The following is a 22,245-nucleotide window of genomic DNA, read 5'->3' as shown; positions in this document are numbered from 1 at the left end:
TGTTCTCACACTTTCTCCATACCCGACCCATGCGATTTTGCAGAAAGTGGGCGGATACGAAACCATGCCAACCTCATTACACATAATTTATGCAAAGAAGGGCGTGGCTGCAGCAACGGGACTCGGCCAATAAGACTGTGGAGGTGGGACGTAGACGTGTAGTATAAGGTACATTTGTGCCTTGACCGAATTGTTTCCCCACCCAAAGGGCACATACTGTACAATCAATACAATACAAATAAAAACACACACAATCAGCTCTTTGGTTGAAGAAATTAAGCTGTGGTAAGTAAGGTTTTGGTACATTTTCAGTTCACGTAACATTAAAAACGCTGGTCTATTGTCGAGAAAACCTGTCAGCAAGAGTTTAGGCTACCTTGAAATATGCACCAGAAATAGCCATGTGTGTTCTCTTTTTATTATTTACATTTTTTTCAGTCAGATATTCCCATAGTTTTATAAATTATATATGTGTGTGTGTATACACATACACACACACACACACACACACACACACACACACACACACACACACACACACACACACACACACACACACACACACACACACACACACACACACACACACACACACACACACAGTATAATGATAATTGTTTTGTTAAACCTTTATTAATATTTACTCTGGAATACATGATACATTGAGGGTGGGCTCTCTGAGGTTACAATAGGCAGAAAATGAATAAATACAAATAAAGTGAAGAAAAACACGGCGAGCAACCTACAAACTACAAGTCTCTTAACAGGGGCAAGAAAGTTTGACCATATATCACTCCTATCCTGGCCACCCTCCACTGGTTACCGATCTCATTTAGAATCGACTTTAAAATTCTACTCTTTATACATTCAAGGCCACGACCGGCCTTGCTCCGTGCTACATCTCGGACATACTCGACCCCTATGAGCCTGCCCGCCAGCTGAGATCCTCAGGCAAGGCTCTACTTACAATAAAATCACACCCGTGTGAACTGAGTGGTGCAACTCCCCTCTCCCTCTCTCTCTCTCTCATTAGCAGGCAACAGTACAGCACTATCTCTCTCTCTGTTTCTGTACAACAGCGCCCCTACTGATACCATACTCATGCTCATACTCGTGCTCATTAACACATACATAGGCGGACAACACATAGGCGGACACGGACATTGCTGTTCTTTGGAGTGGTTGCACCACTCAAAAAACTGGTTTAAAAAATACTATAGGCGACCAGGCTTTTGCAGTCCTTGCACCCTTACTATGGAATGCCCTGCCCCTGGAAATCAGGATTGCAGACTCGGTTCCTCGTTTTAAATCACTCCTGAAGACCCATTTTTATAAAGCTGCTTTTAATCCTTTATCGTTGTGAATGTTACATATTTTCTTATGTATTTTTCACTTTCTGTTATCCAATGTTTTGCTATTATTATTGTGTTCCCTTTGTTGTTAAGCACTTTGTGGCCTTGTTCTTGAAAGGTGCTATATAAATAAAGCTTTATTATTATTATTATTATTATATTATACTATGTTGTATAAAAGCTTAGGATGAAGCACCCAAGCAAAATTTATTTAAAAAAAATAAAGTAAACCGAAAGCAAACATACAGTCAGATAATGCAAGTGCTGCCTTACACATTCTGTTCAAGGCCAAAACGTCCTCTTATGTAGGCGTTCCTGCTGGAGTGTGTGAGCACTGGAACGAACAGGAGGCTGAGCTGAGCAGAGCAGTGGCACATAGACAGGGGACAGACAGAGACATAGAAAAGACCCTCTTTCTGGAGGGGAGGGGGGGGGTCTGATTATTATAACAAAAAAATAATAATATACACACATGTGTGCACGCCCTGGCCGCACGTATAGCTCATATGTCGATCAATAGGTATTTTAGAAAGCATTTAAAAGCAAGTTAAACTCAACATTTAAAAAAAATATGCCTATTCTACTTTTCCTGTTAGACACGTCCGCGTCTATGAATCAGCGCACTTATTTGGGTACGACGTTTCTGGACATTGCTAAAGGCGCGGTTGAGGTCTTTATGAAGGTAAACAAGGATTCATTTTACCCGGAATTTTGCAAATATAGTTACGAGAGGTCCCTTGGATTAAAAAAATCGGTTTTTAATTCTGTATTTGTTTGGTTTTTTCTTTTGACAGCTGCGTGGCCGAGACCCGGCTAGTAGAGGCGACAGGTACATGCTCGTAACATTCGATGATCCGCCATACGGAGTGAAGGTAAACTGTCATAAACATTTTTATTTGACCAAGTCGACGACATTTTTCTCTGTCGGTGAGACTTTACTGTCCCTCTGCTTTGTACCCGGGCTCCACGATGGCGAAAAACGGATTTATTTTGTAGTAAAATACTCTTAATAAGCCGCAGAGTCGGAGCAGCGCTGCCGTGACCGTCACCATCAGCGGACATTTTGCTTTTGTGTTGAAAAGAGCCCTAGCGTTGAGATGGAGGCGGAGAGATTTATTATCTTTTTTGACGTCACCAGTTTCCTGTTATTTCTTTCCTTTTTTCAACATAAGGTGGTTTTGATTTGTCAAGTCACCTGCCTCTCATCACCATGCGCCTCCCTTTGCCGCTTTGATTGGTCAAGTCACCTGCCCCTCATTTCCACGCCCCTCCCCTTACATACGCTCTATGGCTGACCTCCATGCATTGCCTTTGATTGGCCAAATCTGGAACTGAAAGAAAGTTGATAATCATGTCATATAATTCCTATATACTTCACTTAACATGTATCACAGGATTAATCAGTTGAAATAGTGATATCATCAGGTCTCTGGACTGTCCTGTGCAGGAAGTACTACACAGTACACACACACACACACACACACACACACACACACACACACACACACACACACACACACACACACACACACACACACACACTCAAAGTATAAAATAGAGCGTAAGTGGTTAATGATAGCTGTTGTCTGCAATATAGAATATACCTATTGAAGCCATGGTGAATTTCCCATTTACTATCATGTACTTATATTATACTTCAATTCACATATGTACTTCAATTATTTCTACTTATTTGTTTGAAGGCCAAAGATCACATTGTGGAAGTGAAAGTAATACTAATGTACTGTCACTGTGTTTAATATGGAAATGTACTGTATGAGTCAATGTCATGCTGCATGCATTTTCATTCATGCTTGCAGTTACATTTACTTTGAACATGTTTTTGCAGAAAATTATTATAAGTTCCCAAACAGTACAATTATTCTTTCAGCCACTAGCTATAACGTATGTCAGATTAAATGCATCATCACAATACAAAAGGACAGTATACTTATTACTCCTCTTCTGCAGTTGTATGTGTCATGCTCAGTAGAGCCATGAACAAACTGAATTAGATTAACTATTATTAAATGAACAACATTAACTTTAGTCTGTCCAACTCTGAACAGAGGACTGGCAGAGATTAGTTAGAGAAAAGAAGAATTTGTTTCTTAAGTTTTGATCATCTACCACTGTTTCTGTGCAGTAATCGCTGGAACCTACACAGTCAATCCTATGTATTAGTTCCTTCTATCCTGCTATAACCCTATTAATCATCATACTATGAAATAGTCATCAGCAATGAGGGAAAACTCATGTCATTCTGTCCTGTGAACTTGCAAGTGTCATGCATTTATCATTGGCATGTAGGGAGTGAGGAAGCCGATTCGTCACTTTCCCCTAAATTTAAGCATTTCATTTGCATTTCTCAAATAATTAATAATCTCAATTAAGACCGCTGCATCCATTTTTCTCCACATTGGGTTAAATTGAACACGGGCAAGGACAGAGGAAGCTGATTCTTCACATATCCCACATTTATGCTGTTTATTCGCATTTCTTTTGTGAACTCTCAATTCAGATTACTGTGGGTGGAGATGGGGGGATGACTCATGGGAGCAGTCCACTCCTGGGGTTACACACACACACACACACACACACACACACACACACACACACACACACACACACACACACACACACACACACACACACACACACACACATCATGACTGTCATGACTGCATTCCCCAATATTTGTATAGTTATGTCACTGCCAAACCTAATTGGTCTTCTTGGGGTGTGTAGACAACCACATATCCTCTGATTTGCCATATGTTTTTTTCACCTGTCATTGAGGTGTTTTACAGAGTGGTCGTAAGTTGTGCACGGAACACATTATTCCTGCCAGTTCTGCTCCCCACGGACACAACAGTTCTCTGTTACTTAGCGCAGTGACAGAGAACACCTTTCCCTGCCGGCTTCCAACTGGTGAACACGGGTGATTGTGTTTGGGCAATACATTGTTGACGCTTTGTGGCGGATAGAACGTTAGCAGGGGGAATTGTTTTCCTATGGCCAGCTTTACAAGTTTATGTAAACGCACACATTGAAGATAAAAATTAAGACGGAACAGTGAGGACACAAATTGTGATTGGCCAGAATGAGTTAATGTATGATGATAAGAGCGCCCCTCACCTCAGAGAGGTACACTTGTAACTGTTCAGTCAATGTCCCACTCTGTTGGGGTGATGATCTCTCTCTATCTCTCTCTCTCTCTCCCTCTCTCTCTCTCTCTCTCCCTCTCTCTCTCTCTCCCTCTCTCTCTCTCTCCCCATGGTGCCATGAGGCTGGTAAGCCTGCAGGTCATCCTTAGATTAAGCATAAAGCTGAAGCAGTAAGGTACTTGACCTTACATCCATTTACCATCCCAGCCCATGGGAATGCCACTCCTCTCATGTGGGGAAACTCATTTCTTTATTCTGAAACAATATGACCTATTTTCTGCCTAATAACCACAGAGAAGTCATATGTTGATTTTTTTTTTACATCAAGTCCTTAATACGTGGAGTATTGTTCATGTAATGGACATGTAATGTATGAGTCTATTGTCAATGTTCACACTTTTGTGTTGTGTAGTTTAAATTGGCTGCGGTCACCCTGGGCTCTGTCCTCGACCCGCTCCTTTCACCCCTCTACTCTACACCAAATCTCTTTGTGAGAAAATAGCCAATCTACAAACTCACAAGTACAATGCTGCTATTTATGCAGAATGTTTGCTTATTATGGCATGCCCAGTATAGGGACACTTCGAGTGGTTAATACTCTGTGTGTTTCTGAATGTTTCTGTTGGCATGTGTTTATATCTACTGCAGTGGTTGTGTTTGTCTGTGTGTTTTTCAGGCAGGTTGGAAGGAGAACCATGCTACCTTCATGAGTGAGCTGAAGAACCTGCAGGCATCTGGTTTGACCACGCTGGGTCATGCCCTCCGTACTGCTTTTGACCTTCTCAACCTCAACAGACTTGTCTCAGGCATCGACAACTATGGACAGGTATTAGAAACACCACCACAATGCAATTCGTCCTTGTATGGCTGCAACTGTCGATTGTTTTCTTAGTGATTACTAGTTTATTGATGACCTTTTCAATGAATGATGCAAAGCATGAGATACACACACACACACACACACACACACACACACACACACACTCCACCCATCTAGATGGTAAATAACAAAATAGAATGATAATAATAGGTATTATGGGGATGGATTTTTTAAAAATCTGTCATTTAATAAAATTATTGTTGAGTTATTTTTCGTCATAATCAATTACATTGATTTGTTTTAACTGTTGCATCCCTAGGTATTAGACACAAATACCCCATGATGCTTTTCTTCCATGTTGGTCAGAGGTGTTAAGCATGCTGACTAAGTCCAAAAACAAAGTGTTCTCCCAGTGGTAATGATAACAGCTAAATGTTATGTTCCATAACCATGTATGGAGTATGGAGCCAGTTCAGCAGGATTGTTTTATGAAACAAGGATGACCCCTACAGGGCAAAGGATGAAATGTTCTTTTATAACTTTTAACAGCTCACTGCTGCCAGATCACTGACCAGACCAAGAAAGAAAAAAAATAAAATCAGTATCTGTAAAGGGTTTTTGGCTAATTGGGGTTTGTTGCTAATATATGTATGATTACTGGCTAATTGAGCTGTGTGTGTGTGTGTGTGTGTGTGTGTGTGTGTGTGTGTGTGTGTGTGTGTGTGTGTGTGCGCGTGCGCGTGTTCACATAGAGATGAAAGAAAGAGGAACCAATACATCTGGGAGGCACTTGTGAGTCTGAATATTCATCTGAGCTTGTTTGTGACAGATGAACCTTACTGTCTGTCTCCCTTCAGGGCCGAAACCCTTTCTTCTTGGAACCGTCTGTCATCATCACCATCACTGATGGCAACAAGCTAACACACTCCTCTGGTGTCCCAGATGAGGTGAGAGCAGTGAGCACTGCAGAAACCTAGCATGGCAGTATGTGACAAACAGCAGAGCATTTCAGCTAAAGGTGGTATACTGGTGAACAGCAATAAGAATGTTGGATATCGTCGCTGTCAGGCGGAAAGCTTAATGTATGTCCATCCATTACTTTTAAGGAAATTGAAAAAAATGCACAAATTCTTGTTAATAATACAGAATTAGGACATTGATTTAAACATAAAACGTTTAATGGGTTCCAAACAGCAACCATATGTCAACAAAGACGACCATTAAAAAAAAATACATTTCCTGTTCCTCTCTGTCCTTGTGTAGCTGAACCTGCCCCTCAACTCTCCACTGCCAGGCAGTGAGCTCACCAAAGAGCCCTTCCGTTGGGACCAGCGTCTCTTTGCCCTGGTGCTGCGGCTCCCAGGAGCCTCCACACCAGACAGCGAGCACCTTGGCAGTGTGCCGACAGATGAATCCGCCATCACCCAGATGTGTGAAGTCACAGGAGGTAACACTGCACCAGTGAAGATGAGCGCAGGGTAGCACCAGCTGAACGTTAACTTCAGCCCTTAAGTTAGGGTTTAAAGTACCTGCTTGAGGATTAGTAACTAACTACTAATTAGTTTGTATTGTAACTAGTGAGTTGCGCCATGACTATTTATGCCATGACGTAACTTAGCTACAGTAGTAGACTTGTTCTGTTGTTAGTAAAAAGTAGTAAACGGAGAGGTACACATGTCTGAATGGTAGAGAGCAAGACACTTAACCCCTAACTGCTCCTCGCTTGCTCTCAAGTCTGACCAAGTCTTGGGCAGCAATTAGCTGGGCGAAGCTGAAAACTCAATTACAAATAGACACAACTCTGTGTTTGTCAGGGCGGTCGTATTGTGTGCGGACGCAGAGGATGCTGAACCAGTGTCTGGAGTCTCTGGTCCAAAAGGTTCTAAGTGGAGTCGTCGTCAACTTTGAGAAGACGGGGCCGGACCCGCCAATGGTAGTGGAAGGTAAGTTCTTGATTGAAAAGACAACCGTGATCTTAAAACAGAATTGAAACGAAATGAAATGAGAAAAGAAACGTGATAGAAATCTGAACAGATGTGACTCTCATCACAAACTTATGAGCATCGCACACTCTACTCTAGTCTACTGTCAGTATTTGGGTTATTTTGTTCTACAGATGACTCAGTGAGTCAGAAATATTTGTGTTTGTTTTGTTGGCACAGTGAGTAAGATTCAGTATTTGGGTTGTTTTGTTCTACAGATGGCTCAGTGGAGCCGAGTCGTCCTGTGTCGTCATTTAGCCCCCAGGCCTGGCACAGTTGTCACAAGCTCATCTATGTACGGCCAAACCCAAAGACAGGTGTACCGGTTGGACACTGGCCCATTCCTGAGTCTTTTTGGCCAGACCCGAACTCTCCTACTCTGGTGAGTTGGCAGTTGGCATAGAATGAAATGCTAGTTATAGTAGAAGTCCAATGAATAACACTGTACATAACAGTTTTGGTTGTACAATTGTGTTAAACGCACAATACACATTATGAACACATTTTAACAGAATTGACATTACATTAGTGTAACAGTTTATTGAAAAATAAAAAGATAACGTGACTGAGATACCCTGACCGAAACGTTGTTTCCCATTCAAACTTTTATTTGCATTTAAATAGAGTGCAGGAGTTTTTTCTTTTTCTGTGAGTCCTTCATTTGGTCTTTTCCTACACACCTGTCGCCTTTTGTAGGCGTGCAAGAGACTTGCTTTTGATTGTAACAGTTTATTAAATTATCTCCCCACTGTGACTCTAGCCTCCTCGCTCTGCCCATCCTGTGGTGCGTTTCTCCTGTGTGGATTGTGAGCCAATGGTGATTGACAAGCTGCCCTTTGATAAGTACGAGTTGGAGCCGTCGCCTCTGACACAGTACATTCTGGAGAGGAAGTCTCCACACATGTGCTGGCAGGTAGGAAAACGCTTGTTTGCCCCATCGGGGCCTTAATTAGATTGCTAGCAAAGTGTATTGGAAATATTAGGAAACCTGGATATAAACAGGTTTGCTAAGATTGACAAAGGTTTCATCAGTTTAAAACCACAAGTTAAGTTATTGTTTATTGTTGGTCCTCTGCATTGACCCATCTGAACTATTAGGAGCAGTGGGCAGTGTCCAGCACTGCCTTGTTCAAGGGCACTGGCTTCAGGGTTAGTATGTCAGCGTCAACAGTGCGTGTCTTTTGTGAATTTGCAGTCGTGTGCATTTTAGAACAACATGGTCTTGTAGATATTTGTGTTACATGCTCTGACGGTTTTCTGTCTCCATGCAGGTGTTTGTCAGCAGCAGTGCGAAGCACAGTGACCTGGGACAACCCTTTGGTTACCTTAAAGCCAGCACCACACTCACCTGTGTCAACCTGTTTGTCATGCCTTACAACTACCCCGTCCTGCTCCCACTGCTTGGTAAGAACACTTTAACGGCTGTTAAACCCTATCTATATGTATATATATGGTACTTTGTCTAAAACAGCCAGATATTTTTGCCAAATGTTGGCCAAATCGACCAATATATTGGTTATTATATACAGTCCTGGTTTGCTGGAGCAGCCGCTGGAAATCAAACCCTTCCATCTTCTTTACTTTTGTATTTAAATCCAGGATTCTTTCAGGTCTTGAATTAGTTGCCTGCCATAGTGACAGACACTCTCTCTTTGTCTCTCCTTCTGGCTCTCTCTCTTGTTTCAACTCAAGACGACCTGTTCAAAGTGCACAAACTGAAACCAAACCTGAAGTGGCGACAGGCCTTTGAGATCTACTTGAAGACCATGCCTCCTTATTACCTTTTGGTAATGCACTAAAACGCGAGCACACGCACACACACACACACACACACACACACACACACACACACACACACACACACACACACACACACACACACACACACACACACACACACACACACCTTTTGATTTTACAATTTAGGCATTTAGCAGACGTTCTTAATTCAGAGCGACTTACATTAAGCAGGAACAAAAAAGCAAGGCAATACATCAGTGGAATAACAGTGGAATATCTATATAATGAAACTATACATGTTTACTATAAAATGCTATTCTAGTGCTGTCTACATCAAATGCTATAAGTCTGTACAAAATGCTATCTAAGTTACATAGGTTGAGGCTTTGCAATTATGCAAGAAACCCCAGTCTGCCAAAACCCTCAATACTCACAATATGGCTGCACCAGTAATCCTAAACGTTACCGTCATGTATGTACGTATGTATGTATTTGTGTATTCTTCCCAACAGCCTCTGAAGAAGGCTCTGAGGATGATGGGAACTCCAAACCTCATTGCAGACACCATGGACTGTGGTCTGAGTTACGCTGTCATCTCCTACCTGAAGAAGCTCAGCCAGCAGGTCCTCAACCAAACATAAAAAATATCACCCATAATAATTCCCATAAACATAATATCACTGTACTGCAGAAACCTTGTATCTCCACATAGCGTCTTACGTATTTATTTTTCATAAATGAATGCCACATTTTATACGAAAAAAAAGAGCAAAAGATTTCACTACAAACTCTTTAATATATCACAACGATACATTGTGTGATTGTACAATTACCTTGTTATTTTTATCTGCCTGGGTTTTATAAATATTTAACCAATGAAAAGTACAGTATTAACAAGAGTTTCCACTTCCATTTCCTGAAAAGTAATGGTTTTGGACATTTTCCGCCTGACAGTGACTATATAAAAGGTGTAGGTGACATCTGGTCATCAATGAATTACTTTAGTCTTAAACCAGTCTATGCCGAACGCGCAATTTCCCGGGTTTAATCATTGTTGTGTGCCAACCCGGGAAATCTCTGGTTTCTTTAATGTAATTTAATCCAGAATTCATAGTATTTTATTTACTGTGCGTTAGCTGTTTTTAGCATCCATCGCTCACCTCTGGTGGCACGTATGATGTGACGTCATCGAAAATCGTCTTCGAACACGCACGCCATCTAAAGCATTTTTGAGGGGCGCTATAGCCCCTCCTATGAACAGCTATAGGGTAGATTCTGTCTGAATACAAACATTAAATGCCATTGACAATGAATGGAAAATCTACGTCATATGTCTGAGCAAATCGGCTGGGTATGTTGGTGGCCACCCTTGGCCAATAAGGGACCACCATTCTTGATGACGCTGTATGATGATTGAGCGCCCCTCACTTCACACGGGTGTGATTTTATTAGGGCTCAGACTGAGATAAAGGACTATGTTTACAGCTTAATATTTCTTTAATCCGTCCTCGCGAGTGTAAAACCATTGTTGTGGACTGACACTCCCTGCACCACACAATTACGGTACTTCCGGTTCAACTAAGCTCAGAGAGCATATGCTAAAGTTATCTGACAACAGTACTGAGTTAAGCCACCAGATGGTGGAATGTAATCGGTTAATGTCCTGTATGAATGAGCCTCAACTATATGAATTGTTTGATGCAAAGAGATTGTAAAATGAAATGGTAAATGGTACATTTAGCCTCTTTCTCCAAAGCACTTACCAATGCGTATTACATTCACCCATTCCCAAGGCGCCAACCTACTCATCGGGAACAGTTACTGTTAGAACCGGGCTTTCAATTCCAAGTGGCCGCTCCGCTCTACCACCTGAGCCATTCCCAGAATCATTTTTGTGTGGTGCTAGCCACTCGTGTGTGTGTGCGTGTGTGTGCGTGCGCGTGCGCCCCAGTATTTATTATTTATTCGTTGTGCCCCCGGTGCGTAGAGACATTACTTGGATTCTCTAAATAGGCTACCTTTTAAATAACCTTCACATTCCTTCCTGGGTGTCCAGGCAAAGATGGAGTCCGACCGTCTAATTGTGTCCGTGGGGAAGAAGGCTCCACAGGAGACGGGCATCAAGGTGAAGAACCACTCCAACAGTCTGTCTCTGGCCCACCGCCGTGACTTCAAGCAGCTCCTGCAGGGAATCAGCGGGGAGGTACCTCTTCGCCTCGCCGACTTCAACCTCAAAGAGTTTGCTGGCTTCCAGATCGCCCTTCTAAACAAGGTAGCAACTAAGGTCATCACTGATGTGATGTTTAGTAGTACAGTAACGGTATAGGCTCTTGGTTCACAACGCACAATGCACCCCTTGTAAAACTGTCATCCTACAGGATATGAAAGCTCAGGCGTACAGAAACGCCTACGACATCCCAAGAAGGAATTTACTGGATCAAGTGACACGAATGCGTTCAAACCTGCTGCGGACCACTCAAAAACTCATCAGGGGTCAAGATGAAGGTAATTAAAAAATCACACCCGTGTGAACTGAGTGGTGCAACTCCCCTCTCTCCCCCCCTCTGCTCTCTCTCTCTCTCTCTCTCTCATTAGCAGGCAACAGTGCAGCACTAATACTATCTCTCTCTGTTTCTGACACAACAGCGCCCCTACTGGTACGGTAGTCATAGTCATACTGGTGCTCATGAACCAACACATACATAGGCACACACATAGGTGAACACGGACATTGCTGTTCCTTGGAGTGGTTGCACCACTCAAAAACACAGTGTTAACCTAGAGAATTGTTCTCTTATGTTGTTAAGTAATTAAAATCTCCATTTACATTGTGTTACATCATTATAGATTAGAGATTTTTTTAAAGCCTAAATACACAGGTTAAGTACTTGAGTTGAGTATATGAAATGTGTTGTGAACTTGTACATTATGCTGTTGGTTAGCGAGTAGAGGTATATTTCAGTGTGCTGTGTGAGGATGCTAACTCCACTGTTCTGCCTGTCAGATTATCTGCACAGCATCCCAGTGGCTCAGATGGGGAACTACCAGGAATACCTGAAGATGATGCCTTCTCCACTGAGAGAGATCGACCCTGACCAACCCAAACGTCTGCACACGTTTGGAAATCCTTTCAAACAGGACAAGAAGGTATGAGGCTTTGTTGATGAATAACGTATACTTAATTATTCCTGTTGTCTTCAATTTGTCTATTGAGTTTATTTTATTTTTATTTTATTTTTTAAAGATATGTTGGGGGGGCTTTTTTGCTTTTATTGATACATCGGTATCAATAAGGTTGACAGGAAATGGGGAGACTCGAACCCGCAACACGCTGTCAGGCTGGATTACCAGCCTCGGTGCCCAGACCGCTAGGCCAGCCCAGTCTATTGAGTTTTGGCGGCTTGACTCAGCAGGAGAGTTGGCCATCATTTAACATACAATGTATAAGGAAAGTCAATGTGGCTCTGATTGTGCTGAAACCTTGAACAAATGTGGAGCTGTACATCATCTGACATAGATAGACAATAACATCATAGATGACTAATGTCTGGGCGCTTGAGAGACGCAGTGGTAAGTGCCTGCCCACCACCGCAGAGGTTGAGAGTTTGAATCCACCGTGGTGCAGGTGTGCATCCAGCTTTATCGAGCATTTATTACAAACACAATTCGAACACGGGCTCTTACGGGCGGCACCTGTCAGCAGGTTGGGGCAGGAGGAGTAGAACAAAGGCTCTATGTCCTCCTGGTGTGGGCTCAGTGAGATGCGACAGCAGTGACGACACACAAACGTGTGTGGGCGGAATCAATTGGCATAGCGACAATTGGGGAGAAAAGTGGGGGCAAAAAGTCAAAAGAAAATTTGATATCCAAACTATTTGGATGGTTCCAATTTGACGTGTGTGTGTGTGTGTGTTAATAAGCATATAATAAACGTATCAAATCAAATCTATCTGTCTTCTGATTCCGTCATTGTTCATTTTGGTTCATTGCAGGGGATGATGATTGACGAGGCGGACGAGTTCGTAGCGGGTCCTCAGAACAAGAAACGGCTGAACTCGGGTGACTCCAACTCGGGTGCTGCGCTGAAGAGAAGGCGGAGCATGTCGCCACTGTTGCGTCGGCCACAGACGCCACCCCTGAACACCAACCATGTGTTAGGGAAGAGCGTTCAGGGACAGCAGGATCTCATCAAGCCCCTCCCACTGCACAAAGGTATGACCTTCAGGGCCTCTCAGAGTAGGCAGGTGTGTTCTGCATCATTGGAGCGATCATAAGTCAGCTCAATTTCTTTGTAGCTCGTCACGCAGTGTCGACATGTGTCAGTTTATATCTTCAAGTCACTGGCTTCCATTGAAAATGACTTGTTAAAACTCATTCAGTGCCACCTGGTGGCAGGGACAAATTAGCCATTGGGCCAGTGGGGCCGTGGCCCAGGGGCCCTTGGCTCTCAGGGGCCCTTTGGGAAATCGGACCGTGAGGTACTAGGTTTGACGCCCTGAAAAGGGCTCCTGGGGCCCTTCATTTGCCATTGATTTTGTTAGATTGTGGTAAATAAGATGATAAAAACACAACAATGTCGCGCACACTCGCGATATGGGGGCCTGCAAATATTACCGGACCAGGGGCCCTTTTGGGGGTTAATCCGTCCCTGCCTGGTGGACACCAGTTTTGGCCCTCGTTGCCACCGAAGCCCATTATAAATAAAATAAAGAAAATGTAATTCTATTGTGCATGTAATGTGCATATCATCACCTGCACACCAGATTAGAGGAATTTTCGAAAATATGGATTAATATAAAAAAAGATAATAATAATAATAATAATAATATAAAAAATGGAATGAGTGATGAAAGCATAAGTGATGAAACTTAATACTACTGTTAGGTACAGGAGTGTCAACGTGGTATACAGATATATTTCTTAGGAAAGTGCTCATATCTGCCAAAGAATTTAGGAGACAACAAGCATAATATATTGTTTAGATTCAAATGTAATGATTGTACGGCAGGGATTGTGTTTCAGCGCAAGCTGTTGGTAAGGATAAATGCACACAGTCTATGAGAGGTAATTCAGACTGCTGCGACCTCTAAGTTTGTCATTATTACAAACTTGTTACACAGGCCTTTTGTAAGTAAGTGTGTGTTTAGTTTACTACAGTAATTATTGTATTATTCCTATCATGGGATTCAACAAAATTGTTAATGTCTCATAAAGTCCCTCATAAATTCAAATTGTTTATAAACTTCTCATAATAATTACCCCTGCAGGTCCTGTCGGTAAACTCACAATTTGTGACGACTTTGGATTAAAAAACACATAACATTCATCGTGTGTGTGTGTAGGTAGAGGAGGTTCAAACTAGAAAAAGTGCCCTTCTGGGCACAGGTCTCCACCAGGATTCTTCCTCAGCCTAGTGGGAATATGCGTGCACAGTTTCATCGCAATCGGACGCTGCGTTGAGGAGTTGTGGCGATTTGTACAAAGCGGGCTACTCCTGAAAACTAGGAGCCAATCGTGGCCAATCAGGATGGAATATGAGAATATGTTTTTTTTTTAAGATATTGTTTTGCGGCTTACGCCTTTTATTGATTTTTGAAGGGACAGACAGTAGGCTGACAGGAAACGGGAGAGAGATGGGGGGATGACATGCAGTAAAGGCCGTGTCGGGTCCGGGAGTCGAACCCGCGGCACACTGCGACTGGATTACCAGTCCGGTGCCCAGACCGTTACGCTACGGCCTGGGCCAAACAAACCTGTCTTGATCACATGACTATGGAGATCATTCATCAATCAATTTGGATAAAATCTGAAGGAGTAATAATAGAAAATGTGTTTTACATATGTCGGCCTCCTGGTGGCGCTATAAAGAGCAGATGTGAAAAATTCCAGACAAAGGTTTTTCCTTGGCCTCTAGGGAGTTGGCATACAAAGTTATCCACAGATCCGTGCAGTTAGAGGTAAAAACACTTTTCGCCCAGTTATAGCGCCACCTTGAGGCTGAGTTGAAATTGTTCATGTGGCATTTCGTCCTCGGCCTAGTGGGAATGTGGGTGCACAATTTCACGGAAATCACGCGATGTGTTCATGATTTGCAGCATTTTGTTTGAAACTGAGCACTCCTGTGGACTTTGGAAGCCAATCTGAACCAATCAGGATGGAGTGTGAGAAATCTGAAAGACCGGTTTCGTTGAATGGCTCTAGAGAGACTGTGTACCAATTTGCGTGATGTTTGGACAAAATCTGTAGGTGTACTGTGCAAAAACTTGTTTTGCACAAAGCGGCCTCCTGGTGGCGCTATAACAGGCCGTTCTGGAAAGTTTGGGGCAGAGGTTCATCGTTGGCATCCAGGGAGTGTGTGTGCAAAATTTGGCATCGACCGGGTTAACGGTGGCCGAGATTAGCTAATGAGGCTTCAAGTGGGTGAAGGCTTATGTTTGTCATTTTCTCTACAGTGGGGGGTTGCGAGAAGAGGGCACTGACCTCTCAGCTGACCAACATGTCACTAGTTCTGTCAGGGGCACTTTCGTCCAAATAAATCATTTTCATTGCATATTATTGCCGTGGTTCTGCTCTGGGATCTCCCTGCAGGGAATGCAGATAACACGGCCAACAATGACATCAGACAATGACATTAATAAAACCAGGGGAGCATAGAAGGAGGAGCTGGAACGGAGGTGGGTTTAGCGAGAGCTTGTTGGGGTGGCATAAGTATGCCGCGGCAGCAGTAAACAAGATGATACGGTTATAAAGAGCGCCCCATAACATGAATTTCCAATGACAGTGTAACAGCTGAGTGCCAGCTGATGGGTAGGGGGTGGGCTTGCCGGAATTAGCTGAACCACCAGCTGATGAGGGTGAGGCAAGTCTTGACTATGATGTCCTGCCAGAACTAACACTTTGCTCTAGTTACTAGTACCATACTACATAATAACTAGTATATGTCATTTCAAATGTAACTTTAAAAAGCTGCTCCAGACCTTTACCACTCAGTGAAAAGCGCTCCTTCCTTAATATCCTGCAGGCGTGGACACCAACAGCGTGGTGGTCACAGAAAGTAACGGCGAGGGGGGTCTTGGAGCAGAGTCAGGGGACAGCTGGCCCACGGGGGAGGAAGACACTGTGTCAGGGAGCCTGGAAGACGGGCCTGCGCTGGCTACAGCTGACCACGTAGAAGAGCACGACTGTGCCATTATGGAGGACAGGCTGGACGGTGTGGACGGTGTTGACGTCAATCAGCCCGCTCAGGAGGGCAAACTGAACTTTGAAGCACTGAGTCCAGAGTGCGAGACTTTGGAGGGTTACGGAGATGACCAGGAACTGACCGAGACCACCTGGATCCCCCCGTTGGACGGCAGCCAGGCGGAGCTGCGGGCGCGGGTCATCAAGGAGGTTCGCAAACCGGGCCGCAGTAAGTGGAGGAATTATAATGTATAGCGTTAGGGGTTTTCGACCCTTTTTCATCAAGGTCCATTATTTATTCGGTGTTTGAGCCATGGACCACCATTTGATGGGATTTAGCCTCTCGGACCAAATACTTTAGAATATTTTGTTGTCATTGGATAGGAGTTTGTCCACAATTCCATGCTGTATTGATGTGGTACCATAGGAGAGACAGCAGTCGTTGATCAAAATAACAATCATCTTGTAAAGTAATCAAAAATGTTTAACAATCATTTTACTCTTGAGAGCGTAAAATGAAATGAAAGCAAATGGACCCTTACAGGTCCTTTTGGTTTCATTTTTCATCAAGAGTTAAAGATCTATAAGGGTCCATTTGGTTACCAGCTCTCCATCATTTAGCTGACCACATCATGGAACCCCCTGAAGGACCACTGGTGGTCCCCGGACCAGCTGATGTAGCCTGTTTTTCCATCGGCCGCTTGATATCCAGTGAATTTGTTGAGTACAATACATATACAGTACAGTATGAGATCGATCTGCTGAGATCTCACACTTGACAATTAACCATTGATTGAGTGATTGATTGAAGTATTTATTAACAGTTTGAGGAATTGCAGTACATTTCAAGCACAGCTCAATACAAATAAAAGCATCTGTCTAAACAGCTTGCTATCTAAATAACATTTTCTTAACATTGTGGTCAAGAAGAAACGCGGTCAAAGTAACAAAAACTGAACGAGATATATCTGCATTGTAAACTAGCATCTATACACACATATTGTAATGATTTGGGATTCAATGTACTGTGGCGACATTCCAGTTCTAGCATTATCTTCTGAGGTACAGTAAAGCCTCTTAGTGCAGTGTTGTTTATATGTCTCTGTGCTTTTCTTTCCCAGACTATGAAGCAATATTGAGATTGCTGGATGAGGTGAACGGGTCCGTTCATGTCCAAAAGTATTTCATCTACCATGCTATCAAAGAAGCTGCAAGGTACAGTATGAGACAAAAAGAGCCAATCTACTACTAGCTACCAACCAACATGTCGCTAGCCTCGGTCCCAGGCTGACATATTGCACCTCTGATGTGTTGTGAGCTTGTGCATTGGCTATTTTCAGCACAACACCATCAGTACAACAAAGTGTTGTAAAAAGGTTTTTGTAACCTCGCAAATCTTCACAGTCAACACTCCTGGCCATATGGATTTGTTTAAATGTCTTATAACAAAGTGTAACAGGTTTTCTGCCATTCTGTTGTGTCTATGTAATTCCCCTCGAAAGTAGACATATCACATACAGAGCTGATGCTTCTACATGAGTCACAAAACAGAAGCATACCTCTGGCTATAAATGAAATGGTATATATGCTAAAAACTGACTGAAAGTTGTCAGTCAGTGTGGAGGTGATAACATTGTATCTGAGCCATTCTACCGCATTGGTTCAAATTGCAGTCCCACAAGGAAAAATAGTAGTCAGACCTTTACATGTGTACAAATATCATCTCATGATCTATTTAATCACAATACATTTATTGAGATAGAACAAAATGTAACATATACAAATATACTTTATTTATTTATGATTTTTGTTGTTTTATTAAATGTTGGGAAGGGAAGTTGAAATATGTAGATTGATTTTGTGAATTTTCTTTAAATTTAAAAAAACTTTATATAAAAAAAGCTGTCCCATGTTTCCATGACACTACCGAAACACAAAGTGTTTTAGTCCATAGATGGAGCCTAGTTTTAGCCACAACCCCACACTCTTCATCAAGAAGTGACATAGACTTCATATTCATCATGGCCAAATGGTGAGTAGCTAGTTTACTTCAGTCTGAAATTAATGTCTTCCAAAGTCTGAAAATCAGTGTGGTTTTAAGGATTGTCACTACCGAACACATAATTTCTTCTTAAATTATAAACTATTCGTTATTTTTTGTTTAAAGCTGTTTTTGCTAGCCATGTTTTTCCACATGACCTAGCACCGAAGGTGATCAGGCAGCAGTAGTAGTTATTAACTTCCAGAGCTTGAGCAAATGTAAAGCATTTTATGAGTTAATATTTAGCAAAATAAGTTTAGTGACTATGGCACCACATTGTAAAGAAAATGCTGTGGTCACTACCGTAACAATACAGTCACTACCGAAACTGGTTGTTTTGTCAAAAAAAGTGAGTTATCAACCAATATTTTAAGATCATGATTGGTTAGGTGTATGTGTAATGTCTACCATTAATGCTGAAATCAATATAATCAACTTTATACATTTTACAAAGAATAGGGTTTAGATTTTGATTACTCTCAATAATTCAACATAAAACATAAAATATGTTAAAATATCAATTTAAATGTATTTAATTGTGAAACCACAAACATTTTTAAAAATGGTCTGTACAGGGGGAAATTGGAAAAAAAGAAAAGATACGAAAATAAGTATCTTTATTCAAAGTCTACGTTTCGGTAGTGACACATTTTGGGAGAGGAAAGATATCCCAAGAAATTCAAATTATTAAAATACAATATGATAATTGGCTGTGCCTTTTACTAAATATGTGCCCTTAGATCTGGTGCAACATGAATATGGTCAAAGTTTTTTCCAAAATAGCATACAAATTTCACACAATTTCCAACTCTGGATTTCAACCAATTCGGTAGAATGGCTAATCTACATGTTTCCATGATAGTGAAGTTTCGGCACCTTATGCCGCATTGTGATTTGCGTGGGCTCATTCACAAACTGCACACACAGTGATTTACGTTTAACAGCAAAACATTAGACATGGAGGCTGTGCTGCTATTAGACTCCATGTCTTGTTTTCTCTCAGTACCAAAGATATTGATCAGCATTGATCACCGTTAACATAATCACATGGAGTGAAAATCCTTTTAATGGGAGTTACTTGTTGTGCTGATTCTTCTGTTTCAATTTTGCTATATATTTTTGGTTCCAGCATCTATCCGATTTGATTCTAATAGTATAATTTCAACAGTTCTCTGATTGCAGTGTAGTTCGATTAGATGACACTGAAATCCGCATATATATAAGCTCACAACGCGTCACATTGGGATGTATTGTTGTGAGCTTGTTGATATGTTATTTTCAGTGTGCAACACAGCACGCAACCAATAAGTTAAAACCCGGGTCATTCAATCGAATTCAGTCGTTTTCTCCTCCTCTCTCTCTCTCCCTGGATCCCCTCCCAGGTTCAAGAAACGGGTTCTGATCCAGCAGCTGGAGAGAGCCCTGCTAGAAATGGAGTTCCAGCAGCCGTCGACGTCGCGATTCTACTACGACGACGGCAGATAGTGAAAACACAAAAAGAGACTGACAGAAAGGTAGCACGCGCGCGCTGCTCCTCGGGTGACACGTGTGTTTATTTGGCGTTGAATCATGGATACAACCCCCGATGCCCAGATGGTGGATGGCCATGTGCTGTCCATGTGCTGTTACATTACTTCCTGTTGGAGGTGAAGAGGTTAAGGGGTTTAGCAGTGGGAGGGGCCTGGGGCTCTGTATAACCCCCTTCCTCACATTGACTTGATGCCAGGCACACCTGTGGGGTTGCTGTCTTTGCATTCTTGCACCTTGCCCACGACACACAAACACTCCATAGTCCATACAGCAGGTACAAACAAGCAAGCACGAAAGACCACAAGAGATCTGCCGCTCTGTTGATAAGGGATCCCTGCTTACTACCACCACCAACCACTGCAGATGTACTAGTAATGTTCTGTTAACATACTGTACAATACAGATTGGTTAAAATAACCTTTTATTCGTTCAAATAAGTTATTCATTGCAGCTTTAACATAATTTTTCCAGGATAAATGCCACACAGCTACAAATTAATAGAATCTTTGTTCAGCAGATCTGATAATTAGGTATTATTGTTGTAAAAATGCTGTAATTGCGATACAGTAAGTAACATGGCTATTGTGTGAATCTGTGGTGTACATGAGAAATCTGGCATACTTTTTCTGGCATTCTTTTCACATGTTTTTGTTTTTTTAAACAAACCTCTTCAAGTGGACCAAGAAGTAAGCCAACGGAAAACGGGACCGAGTTCTTTTAGCATTTAGGACTCTGTTCAGCTCTGATGGGGCCTCAGTTCTTTATCCTGATAATTCTACTGTTTGGCACAGCAGGCAATCTGTCTATTCTTCGCCGTAGACGGATGCTGTAGAGTGTAGACTACAGCAAGCACAATACAATGTGGCAAAGGAAGGTGACCCTGGATCGCTTTGTGTTCACAGGTTAAGCAAACCACAATTTGGACAAGTGTTCACCATAATGTGTGAAAAATTGCTGAGTCGTGGTCTGCGACTCTGCGTCCACTTCAGGGGCTTAAAGGGGCTATTGTGAAAACGGCAGTGTTACAACTTTGTACTAAAGACCATAACACCACCAAATACCACACCAACCTACTATAGGCAATGGCTTGTGTCCTCTCTGGAATAATAAACTTTGTAGGTTATTGATTCTTAATCTTTAACCCATTTATACCTGAGGCCAATTTATAAAACGCCTTATAAAACCTAACCTAAGGTTTACTGAAAACGTTCAAAATCGTATTAAAAAAAATCAATTATGTTGCTATATGAAACACAGAGGTGGCTCCCGGCATGAAAGGTATAACAACAAAACGTATACTGTAGGTTACACCAGGTCTATACACTTGTCTGCCAACAGATAACATAGCAACAGTACATGTGTACAAACAATATGACTGTGAAGATGGCAGCTGTTGTGGTCCGTCTTAGGAAGTTAGAGCCTGGCCTGGCATGACCCCACTCTCTCCACTACACAGTACACACACTCCATAGCGCAACAGTCACTCCATTGATTCCTTCCCAGCAGTGCAGCGTTCCAGTAACATCTGTCTCAACAGCTATGGGTGATTTATACTTCTCGCCAGTGATGAACACTGAAAATTGCTGATCTACAAGCTCAGAATACATTGCGGTTCAACACATTCTGAGTGTATAGATCAGCTGTTTTTGGTGTGCCACACTGGCATACTCCAACCAAGTATAAATCAAGCCTTAAATTAACACCTGTTCTCCAACTGACACAGCTGCTCATCTGCCTTCTGCTGCATTTTTACATCAACAGAAAAACACACAATCACACCAATCCTTTTTGTTCTTTTAATTAAAGATGTATGTACACTAATTTTTTATGTTGATAAAGAATAGAGTATTTTTGTCAAGCCGTTTATTTGAGGACATACAAATATTTTGAAAGAAATGTATAAAGTAATTTTTTTGTAAACTGTTATATAGATATATTATATATATAATGGAAAGTTTTATGAATCTGTTTAACAAAGGTTAATAAACAGGTTGGTAGAATTCTTGTGTGGATTCCACTTATTCCACTTACACCTGCCCAAACAACAAAACCCTCATTCTAATCTAGTCGTAATATGTCCATTGGAGTGTAATGCAGGAAAGGGTTTGTTTGCAGTTCTCATCATATATAATTTATACAATAGATACAAGAGCGTTCTAAGTAGGAATGCGTGATATGACATTTCTGGACGATATCAATATTGCTGTTCTGGCCAATAACCAACATAAACCGATTTCATTCTATATTAAATAATTGTGTCCATTCTGAAAAAGGCATATATAAAGACTGAATTTGAAAAAGCAATTGCTCTATATGCCAAAACTAGGGATGCAAAGTAATTGAAATGTTGGCCCATAATCCCAAACTTGTATTTTTATTTAAAAAATGTTCCAACTTGACACTTTTGAAAGCTTTATCACAAAAGCCTTTGTCA

At 41.9% G+C, this 22,245-nt stretch overlaps 1 protein-coding gene across 1 annotated transcript; it reads left to right on the top strand.

Annotated features, from left to right (window-relative positions):
* The first annotated feature begins 1,718 nt into the window (after positions 1–1,718).
* Positions 1,719–21,789, top strand: ints6l (integrator complex subunit 6 like). The gene is made up of 18 exons (XM_083786530.1): positions 1,719–2,034; positions 2,147–2,224; positions 5,196–5,345; positions 6,197–6,286; positions 6,603–6,786; positions 7,154–7,282; positions 7,540–7,703; positions 8,082–8,234; positions 8,593–8,725; positions 9,014–9,108; positions 9,574–9,684; positions 11,118–11,333; positions 11,440–11,566; positions 12,066–12,208; positions 13,054–13,273; positions 16,083–16,469; positions 17,362–17,455; positions 19,664–21,789. The coding sequence occupies exons 1-18, from the start codon at positions 1,924–1,926 to the stop codon at positions 19,764–19,766; spliced, it is 2,688 nt and encodes an 895-aa protein (XP_083642656.1). The 5' UTR covers positions 1,719–1,923; the 3' UTR covers positions 19,767–21,789.
* Positions 21,790–22,245: the final 456 nt, after the last annotated feature.

This window comes from Protomyctophum parallelum (assembly GCF_964188405.1).
Source record: "Protomyctophum parallelum genome assembly, chromosome: 16".
Taxonomy (NCBI): Eukaryota; Metazoa; Chordata; class Actinopteri; order Myctophiformes; family Myctophidae; genus Protomyctophum; species Protomyctophum parallelum.
This window is presented reverse-complemented; position numbering and strand designations above follow the sequence as displayed.

Coding starts and splice junctions, on each gene's coding strand:
- ints6l (XM_083786530.1), top strand. CDS start 1,924: ATGCCTATTCTACTTTTCCTGTTAGACACGTCCGCGTCTATGAATCAG. Junction 2,035..2,146: donor CGGTTGAGGTCTTTATGAAG/GTAAACAAGGAT, acceptor TTCTTTTGACAG/CTGCGTGGCCGAGACCCGGC. Junction 11,334..11,439: donor AGATCGCCCTTCTAAACAAG/GTAGCAACTAAG, acceptor GTCATCCTACAG/GATATGAAAGCTCAGGCGTA.